This window comes from Sporothrix brasiliensis (genome assembly GCF_000820605.1).
Source record: "Sporothrix brasiliensis 5110 chromosome Unknown Cont19, whole genome shotgun sequence".
Lineage (NCBI taxonomy): Eukaryota > Fungi > Ascomycota > Sordariomycetes > Ophiostomatales > Ophiostomataceae > Sporothrix > Sporothrix brasiliensis.
This window is the reverse complement of record NW_024467138.1, coordinates 2,496,478-2,516,448: the sequence shown is the minus strand read 5'-3', so window position 1 is coordinate 2,516,448 and position 19,971 is coordinate 2,496,478. Positions and strand designations below refer to the sequence as shown.

Sequence of the window (19,971 nt, the reverse complement as noted above, 5' to 3'; positions counted from 1 at the left end):
TTGCCTTCTCTGTACATATAGCATTAAATTCTTGCTGTCTTTTTGTTTCCAAATCTTTTTAATGCTTTTTTGTTCGTGGTTCCCGGTCTTGTTGTGTAACGGCTGTCAAAAAGACAAAATAACAAAAAAGTCCCGTACAATTCTCCGTATTGTTTTGGTTAAATATAGCGCTCTGTCGCCGCCAACAAACAAATCGGAACATAAGCTGAGCCAATACAAACAACATTGACGTCTGAGATAAGCGGTGCCGTGTTTCAGCAGCCACAGCCCCTAGTCGCATTTTTTATAACCTGGATCGCGGTCGATGGCAATCGTACTCTGGATACGTGCGTAATGTCGTAGTTTCATTAGTGGCTGAGATGAGTCCTTCCTTTCCCGCAACTATCGCGTGCGTCGGTCGCTCTTACCTCAACTTTGCCAATTCTTCTCGGGCTTAGCATTGCCTGGTTCTTGCCTTGCATCCTGCGTTTCGCACATTTTGTCACACTTTTTGGCTTCACCTGGATTCTGTTCTTTTCTGTGCCCCTTTCTTGCCATCGTCCATCCGTCTCAACCTGCGCGCCTCCGCGCCTTCGCGTCTGGCACCCGCGCACGCTAAATCCCCATGCCTTGGCGCACGTCACACGTCAACTTCGACCTCACCCGCATCTGACGATGTCGTCGCCGCCCGAATCTGCCTCCGCAGCCGCAGAGCTGTCCATTGAAGCTGCCGATGAAGACACACGCACACAACGTGCTCCTGCTTCTCCTGCACGGCATTTATCGCCCACATCGGCTGCGGCGCCACCTCCTCTGCCTGCCGCGTCGCAACCCCATATCCACTACGCCGAAGTAGGGACTGGGCCCAGCACATTGTCGGCGCCTCCGGCTCTGTCTGTCGACGCGCAGCTCGCCAGCAGTCATGGCCACGGCCAGAGCTACGGCCAAGGCCAAGCCCAGGGGCAAGACGGCAGGCGGCCCCTGTCCGAGTCGAATGTCCCCGTCCACGGCGCCATGTCCGCAGTCGATGGTCCAGGCAGCCTCTTGTCGCCGACCACCCCGGGCGGCGGTCTGCGCCGTCGAGGCACAAAGCGTGCTGTGACCTTTCGCAATGTCGACAACTTTTCCGAGTATGACGTGCGGCCTGGGTGGCAGCCAGGTTCCGAGCCGGGCATCGACACAAGCAAGCCCGATGGCGGGCGCGCGACGCTGGCGACAATGATGTCGCCGAGCGAGATCACCGTCGTCGACTTCAGCCAGGACGACATTATGACGACGCGCCTGGACAATGCGACCCTGGCTGGCTTCCTGGCGGTGCCCCAACCGCGCCACATGAAGTGCCGCTGGATCAACGTCAACGGCCTGAGCTGGGACGTCATCCAGATCCTGGGCAACCACAAGCGCCTGCACAGGCTGGCCATTGAGGACCTGATCAACACACGGAACCGCACCAAGGCCGATTGGTACACGACGCATATCTTTATGGTCCTGACGCTACAAAAACTCGTGCATTTCGACTTTGCCAAGAACCGCATCAGCCGCTCCGACGACAGCGACAGCGACAGCGGTGAGAGCGACGACGGCGACGACACCACGGACGATAAGAACGGCGATAGTGTCAAGAGTGGTCGGTCCAGCCACTCACGCAAAAGCGGTATCTCTCGGCGATTTCGACGCATGTTCAGCCGCCGGCACCGCAGGAGCAGAGATGCGAGCAGAGGACAGGCGGCCGCGTCTGCACCGACATACGCGGTATCGGCGCGAAATGTGGAAAGTGGACCACGGCCACCGGTACCACGGACGGCGTCGATCCGGGATGCCGAGGACCTCTCTCACGTCAATTCCTTTCGCACACTTCAGCGGTACCACTCTTCGCCCAACGATGCACGCACCGACTTTATGGAAAGCCACTCCGCTTTGAGCTCCAAGAATCTGGCCGTGGCTGCTGAGCAGGTGTCCATCTTCATTACCGACGACAACACTGTCATTTCCTTTTTCGAACTCTCCGCCCAAGACGTGGAGCAGCCCATCTTAAAGCGGTTGCGCTTGGCCGACACCAGCTTGCGGCGATCTTGCGACGCATCTCTGATTACCCAGGCCATTCTGGACGCCATCATCGACCTGGCCATCCCTGTCACGGTGTGCTACGGCGATGTGATTTCCGACCTCGAGCTGGATGTGCTCACCAGTCCGAGCGTGAGGCACACCAAGAGTCTGTACATTACCATCACCGAGATGAACAAGGTGCTCAGTTTCATCAATCCGGTCATGAACCTCATCAACACGCTGCGCGACCATAAGACGGACAGCGTGGCCCTTGACGATTTCCAGAACCCAGCCACCGGCGTGACCATCTCGTCGACAACGTACGTGTACCTTTCCGACGTGCTGGACCACTGCGTCCTCATCACCGAGTCACTGGACCAGATCCGCGGCCAAGCCGAGCACATGATCTCTCTCATCTTCAACACGATCTCGGCGAACCAAAACGAAAGCATGAAACAGCTGACGATTGTCACCATTATCTTCCTTCCCCTGACCTTCTTGACCGGCTACTTTGGCCAAAACTTTGACGGGTTTGCCGACCTCGAGCTCGGTATTCCTTTCTTGTGCGTTGTCCACCCGTGTGTCAAACGACATGATGACACGTTTGTACTGACATCCATCCAGCTGGAAAATCGCCGGTCCCGTCATCTTCTTCACCGTCGTCATTATGATGTACGACATGATTCTGCGGTATTGCAGATCGCTTATTCAGCGCCGCCACATTCTGCGCCTTCGAAAACACCGCCGCAAGCGCTCCAAAGCCAAGAACTAATTACTACTAACCTTCGCTTTTGTTTTGCGTCATGTCTTTTGGTTAGCATTCTTGATTGACACAACGACGGTTGCCAGCCTCCTTTTTGTTGAACTAGACGTGCACTTTCTTGGTTGCTTTTTTGGACCTATTTTAATATCCCTTTTGATCGCCCCGTCTCTTTATCTTTAATTTACTTACAGACGAACTTGCAAGCAAGCTTCATTGTGATCCTCTCCTTCGTTATTGGGCTGTCCTATTAACCCAAAATAGAAGCACCGCGTCATTTCGCGACTCATTTGTTTCATTTTAAGGGAAACACAAAATAACAAAATACCAGCTTTCGGGTTCGCTTCGATTAAGTAGCTTTGACTCCAGGCCAAGGCAAAAAGAAAATAGCTCGGCAAAATCGGCGGTGTCAAGTACCACGATGCCTAGCCAATATCCCGTCATATAACCTTGGCAATATCGCTGTACCTGCAGGCTGATTGGGAAGTGCACCCGACCGTCTATTTTTGCTCGAATAAGGTGTCGAAAAGAGACATTCAACGACACAGCATCCCGGCTCGATATGTCACCTTACCCAAATAAGTCAACTGCGTAATTACACGAACCGGATGCCCGGCACAATTGTGGCATCCATGAATTGAACAGTGTTTATGCATACATGGCTGGCCACATATTGTTCATGCCCATGCTGCAGGTTGGGTATGTCGAATCGAAATGGGAAAAAGGCCACAAGCGGCTGGCGAGGAAACAGGTTCGCCGACCAGATTGGAGAGCAAAACGGTTCGTTGTCGTATGAAATCGTCTTTCCCTGTGCATGTTCATCTTTCACATCCTTTCGATGCAACACGACATCAACGGACACCACAACGTCGCCGCACTCACGACCATGTCTTTCGACGAGTACATTGAGAAGACGGTGGAAAGCGGCGGGCTATCGGGCGTTGCCCTGTGGGCCAAGGACAAGAATGGAAACACCATCTACAACCGCGCGCTGGGCGTTGCCAGCCTGGAGAACCCAGACCCGGCGCAGCGGCCGCCGATGAGCATGGACACTGTCGTCCGCCTCGCCTCGTCGTCCAAACTGCTGACGACCATCGCCGCCCTGCAAGCTGTCGAGAGGGGTCTCCTCAAACTCGACGACGACGTGGCCGGGCACGTCCCCGAGCTGGCGTCACTCGAAGTGTTGGAGGGCTTCACCTGGTATGGCAAGCCAATCACACGGCCGCGCGACCCGGCCGCGACCATCACGCTGCGGTCCCTCCTCAACCAGACGTCGGGGGCCGGCTACGATTTTCTGCAGTGGCAGCCGCTGTGGCGTGTCCGGTGGTGGCGCTCCGAGAAGGTGGCGGGCGGCAGCAGCCTCGAGGAGCGTCTGGCGCACCCGCTGCTGCACGATCCGGGCGACGGCTGGACGTACGGCAGCGGCGTGACGTGGGCAGGCCGTGTCGTGGAGCGTGTGGCTGAGTGCTCCCTGGAAGAGTGGATGGCACGCCATATTGCCAAGCCGCTGGGCATTTCGAGCTTGACGTTCTTCCCACAGCGCAACCCCGACCTTGCCCGCCGCCTCGCCGGCATGTCGTCCCGCAGTCCGTGGACCGGTGCATTGTCGTTTGTCCCGGACACCGTCTTCCCGGAGAAGAACGACGCCGGCGACGACGTCTGCATGGGTGGCGAGGGCGTCCACTGCACCGTGGCCGACTTTTGCGCCGTCTTATATTCGCTGCTCGTCGACGATGGCAAGCTGCTGGCGCCCGCCACGACGGCCGCCATGTTTAGCAAGCAGCTCGCGCCGAACCAGCACCCGCCGCTGGAGGCGTGTCTCGACCTCCCCGTGTGGATCTGTCGCAGCATTCTCAACAAGGGCGAGCACGACTGGGGCCTGGGCGGTGTCTTGGTGGACGGCACGACCAAGACCGGCCTGCAGGACGGTGCGCTGATGTGGAGCGGTCTGTATCACATTTTATGGTGGGTGGACCGCAAGGCCGGCGTGTGCGGGTTCTTTGTGACGCAGTTGGTGCCAGCCGTGGACAAGGTCGGGGTGCCGAGCATCGTGGCGTTCCAAAAGGAAGTCTACCGGCGGATGGGGTACAGCCTCGACGCTGGAAAGACCCTCGATCCCATTGTTGAGGAGCCAGAGGGAAAGACTGGTATGTTGCGCCGTCCCCAGCATTTACGACCTTTTATTTTCCCTTGCTCTGCTGACACCTTTGCAACGGACCAGATTCGAAGCCGGGTGCCCATCCCGAAACCACAAACGCCAATGAACCAGCGTCGCCCACAAGGGCGCTCGCAGCATGGGCGTCGAGTTTCTGGACAAAGGAATGATTGCAGTAGCTCTTTGGATATCTTGGGAATAATTATCTATTATTATTTTTTGAATATTTTTGGCTTTATATACAAATGCCCCTTTTCGACAACAAATGTCATCCCCAAAATTGGTCATGAGAAAGTCGCGTTGGCAGACATGTCTTTGATCGCGTAGTGCGTCTTGCAACTAGCGCCCGCTTCGCCCAACTCGTGGTTGTCTGTTGGTTGTTTCTCATTGTTTTGCACGCATTTGGTGAAGCGGGCGCTTGGGTGATCGCCCATGTCTTAATCTCTCTTACAGCGCATACTTAAGTTACCTACCGGCCGGACGGCAAGAATAAGCCTCAACAGCAACCTCTCAGCTGCTGCATTGCATTCATCTCATGTACCTCGAGGCGATCGATTTGTCTCCAGCTTCTTCGTCTTTAACAATTGCGCGGCTGCACCGAGACGTTACAATGACATGCAGAGTGTTGCAACCTGCGCGTGGCGCGAGGCTTCGTCTGCCTCTGACATCATCGCACGGTCGACCGCAATCCACATTGATCGCCAACATCTGTCGGCCCACGACGGCGACGACTCACGTCGGCCATTCACGCAGCGCGCCTCGGCGCGTCTACTCAGCTGGCCGCCAGCCTCCGCAACAGAATATTAGCAGTGCATGGGCGTATGGGATTGGTAAGAGCATCTGCATCTGGCGCCGGGTCTCGGGTATTGTGTGTACTAAACGTCATGACAGGCGGCACCGTTGTGGCCATGGTTGCCTTTATTCTTGGACGGCGCACAGCAGCCGCCACGGGGGATGCCAAGGCCGGCATGCCATCTGTCGCCGCCGAGAATGCCGACCTAAAAGAAGACGGCGATGGCGATCAGCCTCTCTTCGCCAGCACCCGCTCCACGCTGCCGCTCCACCGCGTCGCCGAGGTCCACCATGACACCTCGCCCGAGAACCTGGCACAGGCGCGCGCCGAGATCGCCGCCGTCGTCGGCGACGCGGCCGTCACCGACCACCGCGACGAACTGGCCCGCCACACGTCCAGTGCCTGGTCCTCGTATGCCGAGTCCGTCGACGACAACCCGCAATTTGTCGTCTACCCGCAGTCCACCGACGACGTCAGCGCCATTATGCGCATCTGCCACCGGCGGCGCGTGCCCGTCGTGGCCTTTGGCGGCGGCACCAGTCTCGAGGGCCACTTTGCCAACGTGTGCCGCGGTATCAGCCTCGACCTGTCGCGCATGGACCGCATCGTGACGGTGCACGACGCCGATTTCGACGCGGTGGTGCAGCCCGGCGTGGGCTACGAGCAGCTCAATGCGGCGCTGGCGGACCGGCGCCTGTTTTTCCCGCCCGATCCGGGCCCGGGCGCCACGATCGGCGGCATGGTGGGCACGGGCTGTTCGGGCACGAATGCGTATTACTACGGCACGATGCGGGAGTGGGTGCTCGGCCTGACGGTGGTGCTCGCCGACGGCACCGTGGTGCAGACGCGGCGGCGCCCGCGCAAGTCCAGCGCCGGCTACGACCTGACCAAGCTGTTTATCGGCAACGAGGGCACGCTCGGCATTGTGACCGAGGCCACGCTGAAGCTGACAACAAAGCCGGCCGTCGAGCAGGTGACGGTGGCCACCTTTGCGTCGTTCCATGCCGCCTGCGACGCCGTCATCCAACTGGTGTCGGCGGGCGTCCACGTCGCGGCCGTGGAGCTGGTCGGCGCGCGTGCCATGCGGTGGATCAATGATGCGGCGGGCAGTTCGACCGACCGGTCGTGGCCCGAGAAGCCGACATTGTTCCTGAAATTCGCGGGCGCGACCGAAAAGGCCGTGGGCGAGCAGGCCAAGGTCGTCGAGGACATTGCCAAGGCGGCGGGGGCCACGGCCCTGGACACGGCGCAGAACCAAGACGAGTCGGAGCTGCTCTGGGAGGCGCGCAAGCAGGCTTTGTTTACGGCGGCGGGCGCGAAAGCCGACGACGAGAGCGCGTGGATCACAGACGTGGCGGTGCCCATCAGCCGGTTGGCCGACATCGTGGACCTGACGTCCAAGGACATTGTCGCGAGCGGGGTCAGCGGCGGCATTATTGGACATGTGGGCGACGGCAACTTCCACTGTTTCTTGTTTTACAAGCCCGACCAAAAGGAGCACGCAGAAGAGCTGGTGCACCGGATGGTGGAGCGGGCGATCAGCATGGACGGGACGGTGACGGGGGAGCACGGCGTCGGGCTGGTGAAGCGAGACTACTTGGACAAGGAGTTGGGCACGCCGGCCGTGGACTTGATGCGTCAGGTATGTTATATATGTTAACCCCCTCCCCCCTTACATGTACCTGTTTCTTTTGACACGTTGCTGACGGCGACAGATCAAAAACGCATTCGACCCGCTGTGCCTTCTGAATTGCGACAAGGTTGTCCGCATGAAGAAGCCTTTGGTCTCAGCCGACGCATAGTCACTGGTCGTATCTTCACAAGGTCAAGTAGGTTTGTTTGATTTATATACGTCCTCGACACGACATTCGGCAGTCATACAACAGATCATTCTACATCATGTAAAAAATAAGACGATAAGATGAAGGCAAATGCAAACAATTCAAACCGCAGGCCAAATTTTCAGACAGCCCATTACCACCTACTTCTCAGCCTCCCACTTCGCCAGCCACGACTTCAGGTACTTGCCCACCAGCTGTGAGTCGACCATGTCGGGACACGCCGCCAAGGAAGGGCTGTCGCGGCGCGCCTTTGTGATGCTGAAACGCAGGATGGCCGACTCGGGCGTGCCGCCGTAGTTGCGCTCGTAGTAGTCGGCCAGCTTGAGGGCGGGCAGGCGCTTGGCAATGGCATCCGAATCCGAGCCAGAACCAAGCTCGTCGCCACGGGCACGCAGCTTAGCCAGCCACTCGTCCAGAGACACAGACTCAAAATCGAGGCCGGCTGCTTTGAAGGCGGGCAGGACCTCTTCGTTCCACGACACAACGTGAGGCGTGTTGATGTTGTAGTAGCGGGCCTTGGCCGTAGCAGCCTGAGACGTGGCCTGGACATCGGACGACCGCATAGGACCGTCGGCGCTGTTGCGTCGTGGCGTGGTGGCGCTCGCGTCCTTCATGGCGGTTGCAATCTCGATGCAGGCGGCTGCTACCACGTCCACGGGAATCCACTCGCAACGGCCCTGCTGGCCGTCCAGACGGGGCAGCGCTTTCAGCTCAAGGGCACTGCGCACCAGCAGCGGCACGGCCTCGCGGTCGTTCCAGATACCACGGTCAGTGTCGCCCGTAATCTGGCCAATGCGCAGAACGGCGACATTGGCACCCTCGCGAGCGGCGGCCTCGCAGATGCGCTCACCGATCAGCTTGGAGGCGGCGTAGCCCAAGCCCTCTGATGCATCGCTCAGAGACGCTAGCGGAGCCTCGGCCACCACGGCCGTGTCACCGTTGTCTGGGCGCGGGATGTTAAAGGCGGCCGAAATGCTGCTGGCAAAGAGGACGCGAGCGGGCTTGCGCGACGGGACCTGGAGGGACAACTGCAGCAGGTTGCGAAGGCCGGCAATATGGGGCTCGAAGCTTGAGGCGGACAGCCCAAAGTGGACGGGCCAGGCAGCGTGGATGATGGTGGTGGTGTCGGCTACGAGGCCGCTGTAGTCAAAGGCGTCCAGGCCGAGCAGCGGCTCGCCGAGGTTCGGGGCCTCGAGAACAACAAGCTTGCGGGCAATGGCACGCGACGAGCCCAGGTCCAGGCCACGCTCCCGAAGCGAGGCGTGGACGCGCTTGAGGCCGTGCGGGCCACGGACGAGACAGGTCACGCGCTCGACGTTGGAGTCGTAGAGCAGCTGGTGCAGGATATGAGCACCAAGGGCGCCGGTGGCGCCGGTCAACAGGACGGACTCCCCGCCGCCGGCGTGCTGAGACTCGGTGTCAAAGGTCGAGTACTTGTCGATGAGACTCTGCATGACAGCCAGGGGGGTTTGTTCGGTCTCGGAATGGATGCCATTTCCATTTGCAAGGCCGTTGGTTTTATTCTCTCCGATTGTTGCACTGGCATCGTTCGTCCGGATCAGCAGGTTAGTAAAGACGACGGCCAGGTTGGCAGCTGTGCGCGCATCGTACACGACGTTGGTCGGCAGGCGGTAGTTGCCAAAATCCAGCGACTCCTGGAACAGACGGCGGGCTTGGATGGCGCGCAGACTGTCGACGCCCGAGGCAAAGAAGTCAGCGTCGGCACTGGGCAACTCAATCCCCGTCTGCGTCCGGAAGGTGTCCATGACGAACGCCTCGAGACCAGCCACGTCGAGTGACGTGGGCTTCTTGAAGTAGGTGCCGTTTCGTGCACCGTTCGCAGCGCCAGCATCACCACCGCCGTCCAGCCGGGCGTAGATGGCCTCGATCTGTGTCCCAAAGAGGCGGGTAGCGCCGGCGCGGATGACATTGCTCTTGTCGGTGACGGGGTACTCCACACCATACGCAATGGACGCCACCATGTCGCGCGTGATGCGCGCAAACTCGTCGGCAATGCTGTTCGCCTGCTCAATGGAGGGCCAGATGGCACGAATAAACTCGTCCTCGGTCAGAGCGGCGGCCGCCTGGGCGCGGAACACGAGCATTCCCGGCACGGCGCGGTCGTTGCCAAACATGAGTGCATCTTTGACGAGGGGATGCTCACGGACGGCGCCCTCCATGCCGAGAGGCAGGATCTTCTCGCCGGTAATCAGCGTCAGGCGGTCGTCCTGGCGAGCAATGTATTTCCAGGCATTGGGAATGGTCGGATGCGGCTTGAACAGGTCCTTGGCATAGTATGAGCCGGGCGGGTCGTCCGAGTTGGACATGAGCAGGGCTGGGTGCGACTTGAAGAAGACAGCCTCGTACGTGGTGCCCTCGACGTGTTTGAACGTCATGTGCTCATTCAGGTTGGGGTAGGGTCTCACATAGGCCCAGGAGTCGGCATCCTCAGGCTTGCGGTTGTAGATGGAGTCGCCGACGTGGCCGACCTCTGTCAAGCCATAGATGACGCCGAGGTTGACACCAGAGGCAATCAGACGGTCACCCAGCTCGTCGGGGGTCTTGGCGCCGGCGGACGTGACGATGCGGCACTGCTTGAGAACGTCGACACCGGCCTGGTCCTCTGCTATCAAGCTCAGGGCGTATGGCACGCAGTGGCAGACCTCGGGTTTGATGACACGCAGGGCGGCGACGAGGTTGGCAGCCGTGAGGGGGAGCATCGGGTTGAACAGGTGGGCGGGACAGCGCATCCACATGGCCTGCAGAGAGGTGATGAGGCCGTGAACATGGTACCATGGGAGCGCATTGAAGGCGCGCAGACCGGTGCCCGACAAGAGCGAGTTCTGAAGGCTGCGGTGAGACAGCAGCAGCGGCTTCGGCAGGCCCGTGGACCCGGAGGAGTGGGCCATGAGGCAAACCTCGACATGCTCGGCGTCCGGGTCGGCAATCTCACGCACGAATGGCGGCTGGGGCGGGGCGTCGGGCTTGTCAAACTCGTCGCGGGTGAGCATGGGCAGCAGCTGGATGCCGGGCCGCTCGACAACAACTTCGGCCAGCGTGGAATCAATGCGGGCATTGGAGCTGTGCAGCACAATGTCGGACGCGGCGGTCTTGAGCAGGTGCAGACACGCCGGCGGACCCAGACGGGCCGACATGGTCAGGACCTTGCATCCCAGGCGGAAGAGGGCGAAGAAGGTGACGACATAGGACAGGTCAGACACAGCGTAGAGTGTGATTGTCTTTTTGGAGTTGACCACGAGGCCCTTGCCCACGAGTGCGCGGCAGGCTTCGTCCACCATGCGGTCCAGCTCGGCGCCAGTGAAGTACTCGTAGTCTGCGGGATCGTCCTTCCCACGTGGCATACCCAGGATGGGCGTCTGTTCCTCATCGCGGGCCCGCAACCGGACGACGTCGTCGATGGTGTAGCATTTGCCAAACTGCTCGATGCGCTCTGCTGGAGTCGGAGCCATTGTGGCGGAGGGAGGAGATGATAATGAAATAAATATAAAAATAAAGGAATAAAGGAATAAAGGAATAAAGGAATAATTCAAGGCAACACGGTTACAGACAACAGCGTACCAGATACGCAAAGAGGGTAAGGTAAGCGGACGTTGGGACGGGGTGTGAGACGGTGAGAAATGGGAAGAGGAAGAAGAAAAGCAGAATAAGTATGAGATGAAGACGCAGAGAAGTGAAATCAATACAGGGCAGTCATACAAAATGGAGTGTCTTGAAAAAGACCAGCTGTGTTGAAAACGGACATAGTACGGAAATTCACACACACGGCGAGACGAAACACTCAGTACAGGTCACGATAGGACAGCCATCAGAGGACACGGCAAGGGTGGCGATGCAGTAGCAAATGCAGAAGGTGAGGGGAGAGTCTCGGAGAGTCGGAGCTAGCTGGGCAACACAGTCTAAGCACGACTCTGGACCACGGTCTCGGAGTTGGCACGAGGAAACAGGAAAGGAGCAGCGGCGTTGAAAGGGGAATGGCGAATGGTATCATACAAGGATGATACGCCGGGTGGGCAAACAGAAAGCACAAAATTACGTGTCATGTGGAAAATGGAGACATAGGTTAGAAGATGCTTGCCTTCTCTCTCCCTTCAATTTTCTTTTCATGCTACCCTCTCCGAGCAACGAGTCGGATAAGCTTTGCAAAGTTGTGCTGAGCATGGCACTCCATGACGAGAAGGAGGGGGCATGGTAAGATAACGAAACAGAGGAGACTAAGGAGACAGAAGTGATAAAGGGGAGAAAGTGTGGAATAAGGGGTGTGGCGAGGCGAGACCCGTCGGTCTTCCTGCACTGCAACGCTCGTGGTCGTTGGGCCTCTTTTCGGGTGGGACGCTGGTCGGAGAGGCAATATTGCAACTCTGCAAAGTTCAGGACGAGCAGAAACGACAAAGTGGGTGTGCTTTCGTGGATACATGCCGGGGGGGGGGGGGGGGCGGGTTGAAAAAACGAGGACAGCGAGTTGTTGATGTCAACAGAGATGATTACAGTTTGGAGGCGCTCAAGAACTTCTACGACGCAGCGCCTTCCTCACAGGCAGCAGTTGCCAGCTCTCAATCAGCTGACAGGTCTCTTTTTGGCGGTCAATTCATGACAGATATTCCGTAAACTGCAGGAACTGAAGAAAGAGGGCAATCTTTTGGGCCCAAGGTGTTGACCGCAATATGGGGAAAGGGCGACAGTGCGTTTAGTACATATGCTCCGCGGCCGCGATGGCGTGCCAGAGAAAGTGCGACTGATCGGCACAAGCAAACCGGCAAGAGCGACGGACGAGACGAAAATGGGAAGGAGGAGACGGAAAGAAGAGGTGCGACAAAAAATGTGTGCAGTTGACAGTCGGCAGTTGTCTGCTGCGTCTGTGGGAAAACAGCAGACACCGGACAACAACTGCGTTGCATGCATTCTGCAGTCTAGACGAGCGAAACGAAGGGTCCGATCCGGTAGGCGGCCGTGTCTGTTGGAGCGATCATGGTTGGCTGCTTTCGAATTCCTACATTCACTAATAAAGAAGTCTAACACCTTCTGCAATGTTTGGTTGAGCTTTGGCTAACGATACAGTCTACCGGGACGTTGTAGACCTGCAAGTATTATGCGGAGTAATATCCTCGCTGCTTATCGTCAAACGGAGACTAAAACGACCTCCGTTACGTAGATGCCAAGCTCTTTTCACGGAGGGCTACACGAATACGGGACACAGCCATGGACAACGTTGTGACTTACCGTACGATTTACGAAATACAAAGGTGTCGTAATGAGATCCCTGAGCGTCCATTTTCTCATCTATTTTTTTTTCTTTCTTTTACCTTTTGTTTCTTTCATTTCAATGCTCCTAAATACGTCCTCGGTGCCCAGAGAAGTCGAAAGGAGCAATACGGATTACGAAGCAGCCAAGACCAAGCCACATATTGGCAAGTGCAATATTTATTTTCAAATGCTTCGGTGCCGAGAAGAAGCTTATGCTAAGCTGCTGTACGCCATACAAACCAGCGGGTTAAACCAGTGGGTTAGGGAAACCCTGAAAGGGGGCTTGGAGTTTTGCTCCGTGGGGGACGACATCCCGGGAGATGCTTGGCGGTGCTTGTTTTGACAAAAGTACAGCCGTGCGAGACTCTAAGACATCCTACTGTGCTTCCCGCAAACAGCCCACATCGCAACCTTCCTCCACTCTGCACGCAACCCAAGACGAAAGAACCAACCCCCAGTCTGCAACGCACTCTCACCTCACAGAGTCTTTTTGCTTCTCTTAATTTCCTCCGCTACAGAATACTTGTACATGTACTTCCCTTTGGCAAGACACCCTGGTCACGGCCTGGCCCTGTATATCCGGAACAGTGCTCAGGTACTCCGTATTTTGCACTCCACCGAAGCAGCGCCACGGAGAAACGAGCCGCGGAGTTGTGGATACCGTAGAGCGTCTGCGTGCAGGGGTTTTATGCGAAGTGTAATTGCAGAGTGAATTGCAGAGCGTCGGTTTTGCGGTGCGGTCTTGTTCTCGCAAAAATGCGTCTTACATGATCCGCAAGGAAAAAGAAAGCAAAAATGACAGGTGAGTGTTCAGTCTTTCATTACGGATATGTTTCCCGCCGGAAACATCGAAACATGTCACTTTCGATTCAGGACGTTTCTGGGATACGGCGAACACGGTGTAGGATGAAAATATAATCGAGAAGAAATTGGATGGTGAAATATTGGCAAAAGTCAGTAGACGACTAGACGAAAGGAGACAAAACTTCGCCTTCGCAGTCGTCCAATTGATATACCACATGCATGCATCCTGTGTGATACCCACTGAACTGCGTGTTACAAAAATACTCAGCCTGAAATTCCACCTCGGTGACAAGAGCGAAAGCAGTGTCGCCGAATTGCTCGTTCTTCTCTTCGAGGTGACAGGATCAAGCCGAGGCGGTGTATATGGGCAGAATACTGGCTTAGTGCAACAGTAATTGGAATGAGTGCGTCGTGTGCGTATATCGGGGAATCAGACTATACAACTATCGGTAAGAATGTGCATGTGTTCGTCGCGTGCTTCCCGAAAACAGCGTTTTTATACGGAGAGTGTTATCGTGTGATGCGCTGCGTACTTCGTGCAAGTCGATTATATCGTGACGACTTACACTACGGCTATAACGCGGAGAGAGACGAAACACTAGACGACCGCCACAAAACCTTAAACTGACTTTCTGACTTTGCATTTCTAGTTTCAATTCCCGACGCCATGGAATTCAATAGTATTGCACTCTATGACCGCTAGATACAATGCCGAACAACAAAGCTATGCGAGAGCTATGCGAGTGAGAAGGAAAAAGAAAGAAGAAAAGAAGAAAAGAAAAGAAAAAAGCAAAGAAAACAGAAAAAGAAAAAGAAAAAGAAAAAGAAAAAGAAACGAAACGGTATCGAACAGTATCGGAACAGAGCGTATCAAACCTGTAGAAAATCCAGTAGAAAATATAAGCCATCGTTACACATCGCCACGTCTTCGGGCACGATCGTGCCAAGCATATGGCCCCGGCAGCTGCTCACACTGCCGGCGCAAACGTGTTGCCGCGCTTCTTGTCCACCGGCTGCGACCACTCGTCCACGGTCATCTTCACCTCCGTCTTGACGCGGATTCCGTTGCCGCCGTACCCGCCGCTGTCGACGCCGTGGCTGGCTGTCACGTGTGGCGCTACGCCGCCGTGCGCCTGGTTCGGCCCGTGTGACAAGTTCGTGTTGGTGTTGCTGTCGCTGCCCATGCCGTCGCTGCCCGACGTTCCCGGCCGGCCGCCCTTTGTCAGGTTGATCTCGTCCGAGCCGTTGCCCTGTGACATCAGCTCCACGTCCCGGTCGCCGTTCTTGCTGCCCAGCGGCATGCGCCCGCTGCGGCTGGCGCTGATCTTGCTGTGCATGCCGTAGCCCGAGGCGCCTGCGCCTCCTCCGGTGCCTGCGCCGCGTCCGCCCGACCCGTAGGCGCCGTAGCCCGAGTTGCCGCCACTGCTGCTGCCGCCGCCGCGGCCGAGCCAGCGGGCCAGCAGCGGGCGCAGAGCAGGCAGGTTGGCACAGATAAAACCAATCTCGACCTCGACGGTCGACCAGAGACCGCCGCCGACATTCGAATACGTAAAGTCGGTGGGGTCGATTTCCTTGACGGCGAGAATGCGAAAGATGCTGGCCACACAAACAAAGGCGCCGAGCAAGAAGAGGAAACTGAGAGACAGTTTTTTGCTGCGCGAGGTGTGGAGGCCCCAAACGACGGGGATGGGCAGGAACAGAACGGCGACGTCACCGATGACGTTGATAATGGCCGAGGCGAGATAGAAGGCGTTCTGGTTGATGCACTTGCCTTTGACTGTCTCGTCCCAGAAGAGGGAGACGGGAAGGCACTGCAGCGCGAACGAGAAGAAGTTGCCCAAGAAAATGCCGGTGGACAGGCACGCGACGCAGACGACGCCGATACGGAACGAGTGGGTTGGGAACACACGCCAGTAAAAGAGCAGGATGCCGACTTTGACGGAGAACACGCCGCACGCCCACAGGATCATGTAGACGTAGAGGTTCTGGACAATAAGCATTCGTACAAAAGACACGAGGCTCGCGGGCAAGAGGACAAGTGCATGGGACGCGGGCATACCTTGAGGAACGAAGTAAACTCTTCGACGGGAAGATCAGCCTGGTGCTGGCCCGAGCCAAAGGCGAGACCCGTGTAGTCGCCGGCCGACATGGCAAAGCACAAGACCATGACAAAACACATCCAGTAGTCATCGTACCACAGCTTGGCCGCCGACCGTGTGCGAGCAAACAGCCGGAAGACAAACGAAAAGACGGAAAGGATGAGACATGTTGTCACGACACCCAGTGTGAGATTGCGGTTGTACTGCTCGCCGGACGAGATGCCCATGGTGAAGGCTGAGGTGAAGTTGGATGCGTCGACGTGTCGAAATCAAAACGAAACAGTCAATGGGCTCCAACGGTCGAACGGAAAGAATCAAAAAATGGAATACAAAAGGCGACGGTGGAAAAATGAAGAACAAGAACGGAAAGGGCCACGGCCAAGCGAGTGGTGAAAAAACGTAAAGGAGCGACGAGGAGAAGAGGGCCGAACGATGATGTTATATCTCCAGCAACAGTCCATGTGTACTGTGTAGCTCGAAACAGGAGTGCCGTCGAGGTTGGGATGTTGTCGTTGATGCAGATCCAATGACGTTCATGCCTTTGTAAGAACGTCCTGTTCTGGAGCCCCTATGTCTCGGCAACGGAAGAAAACCGATGCAGAAACCAAAAAGTCAGGGTACGACGGTAGCATGTAGCCTCGAGCGGTAGCATCGAGTATTTGCTTTTTTTTTTTGCGTACGTAAAGTATGTCGTGGGTGAGTTAGGGGGGCAGTTTTTTCTGCACGGAGTAGCCTCTACTCTCTGTTTCCGGGGGATTGAGTGGTTCTCGAGGTTTGGTTGACCCAATATAGTAGAAAAGAAAAGGAAAAAAAGTGACAATAATGAAGCAAAAGCAACAAAAAAGTGACGAGTCTCTTACGAGTCTCTTACGAGCCTCTTGACTTTCCTTTCCCCTTGCTGAAGTGAATCTCGAACGGAGCACAAAACCACAAACCGAAGACCGTGTCGCTTTATCTGCGGCGAATCTCTGCCAAAAACAAAAGGCGCTGTCGACCGATTCGGGTGTCAATAAATTACCAAAACAACAAAACAGTGATCCACACGTCGCAAACACTGCGTAGTGGCTGATCGAGACTCAGAAAAGACAATATGTTCCACTCGACACGCAATATCCCGACGATGCGAAAAAACGCAGGAACCGTGCTGGCTGTTCCTTTTCCGTCCCAGGAACGTACTGGGGCATCTGTCCCAGGGGAGTCAGACTGCAACCACAACCCGCATGTCCCTACTCGTCCTCGGAAAAGCAGAAACGGCTGTACCAGAGAAATCCGAAAAGGGGCTCAGGAGTATGTCGTAGATTTGGTCGGTGGGATCCTACCAGAGTACGAACGTGCATAGAACAGAGAGAGAAGAGAGAGAAACAACAGGACGGGATGTTTTGGACGGCCCAGACGAGCTCTCATTCGGTAAACCTCCATCCTCGTTCTGATTACACTGTAAACGAGAACAGCAGGCAGTGTGCTACTGGAAGGTAGATGCAGAGTGAAAACACGGTTCCTCAAACCTGGCATAATTTCTCATAACAGGTCAAATACGAGAATACTAACACTGAGGAACGAATCGCTAGTAGGATGGCAAGTGAATATACAAGACGAGACCGTAGACACAAAACGAAAAGAAAAAATAAACCCGTAGGGAAAGAAAAGAGAGAAACAACAAGAAAGAAGTGCGTGGCAGGATGAGGTGATGCAGGATCACCATCCCATGGCTGGGATGTGGCAAGGGTAAAAGAGGAGACGAGGAACGATCAGTAAAGCAGAGTTTCAACCGGTTGCACTATGTAAGAAAGCGGGACGGCGATCCCTGGCGAAGCAAGTCTAGAAAGGTGGAGGACGATTAGGGGGAGAGACGAATATGGACCATGGAAAAGAGGAAAGAGCATGCTAATACGACAAACACTATCTGCAGATGCACTCTACGTGGGGGAGAGACACAGAAATCGGAGGCTGATTACCGTTCGAAGTCGTATCAAAGAAAAATGGGAGCAATAAAAGACGCATCGTGATACTCTCTGTGAAAAGAAACTACAAGGATATTGGGTGATCCTGGTGAAACGAGGACGGAAGAGGCATCGCATCACCGAGTTCTGTGTAGAAATACGACTCTGTGCAGAGACTATTGGCCGAATGGGAACAAATAAGGGGCAGTGCTGGGGGGACGTTTGCTATTCAAACGTGTAGAATGATAGGGGCAAATGAAAAGAGGCTCGTTTTGTTACAAGTCGGACTTTCTCTCTTTCGGTTTCCGCTTTCTTGCGCCTCTGAAAGTTGAATCCGTACGATGTACGGTGGACATTTGCAATGTGAAGAGAACTGTGAGCAAGATAGAGCAGAAAAAGAAAGAAAACTTCTGCACCAGGGGACGCATCAGTCACAGTTGTAGTTTCAAGACACGTCCACTAAAAGCGGCACAAACAAGGGGCTATAAAACCTGTGCTTGCCAAATCATTGTCCTGAATCCAATTGGTGTTTGCTGATTCGTTGCAGAATATGTCTTCAAGTCAAAAAGTCGCTCCAATTGCCGTCTCCCGATTCTGGAAATCGCTTTTGTTTCTTGACATGGGCCGCGCTTCCAACGATGCTCTACGCAGCGTGTGAGGGTGTGAGCGTGTGCAGAACATTCGGTTGCGTGTATCCAAGATTTGCGCCAGATCCAGTCCACATTTTTTTTGGGGACAAGAAAGTACGTAAGGTCGTCTACAGTCTTCCAAAAATTCGGTGTCAGGCCTGTCCGCCATCCCAAGTAAGAATGTGAGAGACGCGGGGGCAAAAAGGCAATTCAGCCGGATTTCAGCGTTGCAGACGTGTGGTCACCACGATTGACCACGAGCCATCCTTAGCAATTGGTAGACCCAGAGATGTCCATTGATTTTCCTCTGATTTTCCTGTGATTTTCCTTTCTTTAGCCCCCAAGGTCTGCCGAAAAGGGGGTATGGGGGCAGCGAACCACAGAATCGAAACCAAAGATGCTAAATATATACCCGAGTATTTGCAAGTGACAGAACGTGAAGTCGCAGTCTGTTGGTCGTACCACAATACAAGAATACAAAAATGACGAAATCATGAAATCATGTACAGCGAAATAGACTGTTGAAGACATGGGTGAAACAGAAGGACTGACAAAATGAGAACGAATATTCTGTAGGCAGAAATAGAAAATGGAAATGGAAAACAAAATACGAGCTCCTGAAAAGGGGTACGGCCAAAAAGTAACAGGAAAGGAGAACACAGGGGACCCTTACCAAATGCTCATGCAAAGAAATGCAGAACTGCGCAAACTGCGACATTCGCAAACCAATGGACGGCCGCAGCTACAGTTATTTTTGATATCTGATATTTTCTGACGTCGCGTACGCGGACGAATGTTACCAATTCTACCCCCACTGAAAAAGAGCACAGTTGGCGAGCCCAATTGGAGTGAGCGGGAGGGACGCACTGGCTCCCGCCCGGCAGGCAATGGGTAAAATGGCAAAGGACAAAGTGGGCAAGTCGACGGAGAAGCTGCTCACGGCCCTGTATATGCACCGTTGGAAAACTTGACAAATGATGGACGAACAAGGGATAAGCAGAGTTTGAACAAAACTGATAAAGACAGAGGATGCATTGAATAACAGAATGTACGTGCACTCTCGAGTTGAATCATCGACGTTGACGTGCACATAATTTTTTTAGCATGGCATGAGACGACAAAAAGGAAGTCCGTACAGCTACAATGAAAAGCAACAGCCGCAGCGCACTCACCGCTTCTCAAATTCGTTCATTTCAGCTGTTAATGACTTGTCACAACACGGAGGAAAGTGTCCTGTTTGCTCTCGAAAGACAAGGATGGGACAACACAAAACGAAAACCGAAGGGAAAATAAAAGAAAGTCCAAATGCAGGCAGACACGGGGCACAGCACATGGGAACTCGTTCGAAGCAGAGAGACATTGCATGTTGTAATCATTACGACGTCCTCTTGCATATTGACGACGGACGACGGACAACGGACAACGAACAGCGAAACAAATACCGGCCCGTCAAGCGTTGCAACGAAGACGTGGGGGGCCAATTCGACGGAATACGACGTTGGCTGCTTCCTGTAGCCAGTCGCAATGAAGAACGGCGTGCAAAGAGAGCAGGATCAAGGGTAAAAGGGGAGCAGAGGGCAAGACATTCGCCCCACCCTGAATCTGACCCTTGACGAAGTATGCGGCCCCGGATGCGGCCAGGCCCTAGACGCGGCCGTTGTTG

General features: G+C 55.3%; 5 protein-coding genes across 5 annotated transcripts; 3 read left to right on the top strand and 2 right to left on the bottom strand.

Annotated features, from left to right (window-relative positions):
- Nucleotides 1-654: 654 nt before the first annotated feature.
- SPBR_00311 (uncharacterized protein) lies at nt 655-2,797 on the top strand (the record flags this gene model as incomplete). Its single annotated transcript, XM_040758630.1, has 2 exons — nt 655-2,588; nt 2,650-2,797. 2 exons carry the CDS (start codon nt 655-657, stop codon nt 2,795-2,797), a joined length of 2,082 nt encoding a protein of 693 aa, XP_040618500.1.
- Nucleotides 2,798-3,623: 826 nt separating this feature from the next.
- On the top strand, nt 3,624-5,110 carry SPBR_00564 (beta-lactamase family protein; the record flags this gene model as incomplete). Its single annotated transcript, XM_040758883.1, has 2 exons — nt 3,624-4,932; nt 5,007-5,110. 2 exons carry the CDS (start codon nt 3,624-3,626, stop codon nt 5,108-5,110), a joined length of 1,413 nt encoding a protein of 470 aa, XP_040618499.1.
- A 714-nt stretch (nt 5,111-5,824) lies between these two features.
- Nucleotides 5,825-7,535, top strand: SPBR_00460 (D-lactate dehydrogenase (cytochrome); the record flags this gene model as incomplete). The annotated part of the gene is made up of 2 exons (XM_040758779.1): nt 5,825-7,375; nt 7,449-7,535. 2 exons carry the CDS (start codon nt 5,825-5,827, stop codon nt 7,533-7,535), a joined length of 1,638 nt encoding a protein of 545 aa, XP_040618498.1.
- A 179-nt stretch (nt 7,536-7,714) lies between these two features.
- SPBR_00114 (uncharacterized protein) lies at nt 7,715-11,044 on the bottom strand (the record flags this gene model as incomplete). Its single annotated transcript, XM_040758434.1, has 1 exon — nt 7,715-11,044. One exon carries the CDS (start codon nt 11,042-11,044, stop codon nt 7,715-7,717), a length of 3,330 nt encoding a protein of 1,109 aa, XP_040618497.1.
- Nucleotides 11,045-14,608: 3,564 nt separating this feature from the next.
- On the bottom strand, nt 14,609-15,966 carry SPBR_00640 (uncharacterized protein; the record flags this gene model as incomplete). The annotated part of the gene is made up of 2 exons (XM_040758959.1): nt 14,609-15,625; nt 15,700-15,966. The coding sequence occupies 2 exons, from the start codon at nt 15,964-15,966 to the stop codon at nt 14,609-14,611; spliced, it is 1,284 nt and encodes a 427-aa protein (XP_040618496.1).
- Nucleotides 15,967-19,971: the final 4,005 nt, after the last annotated feature.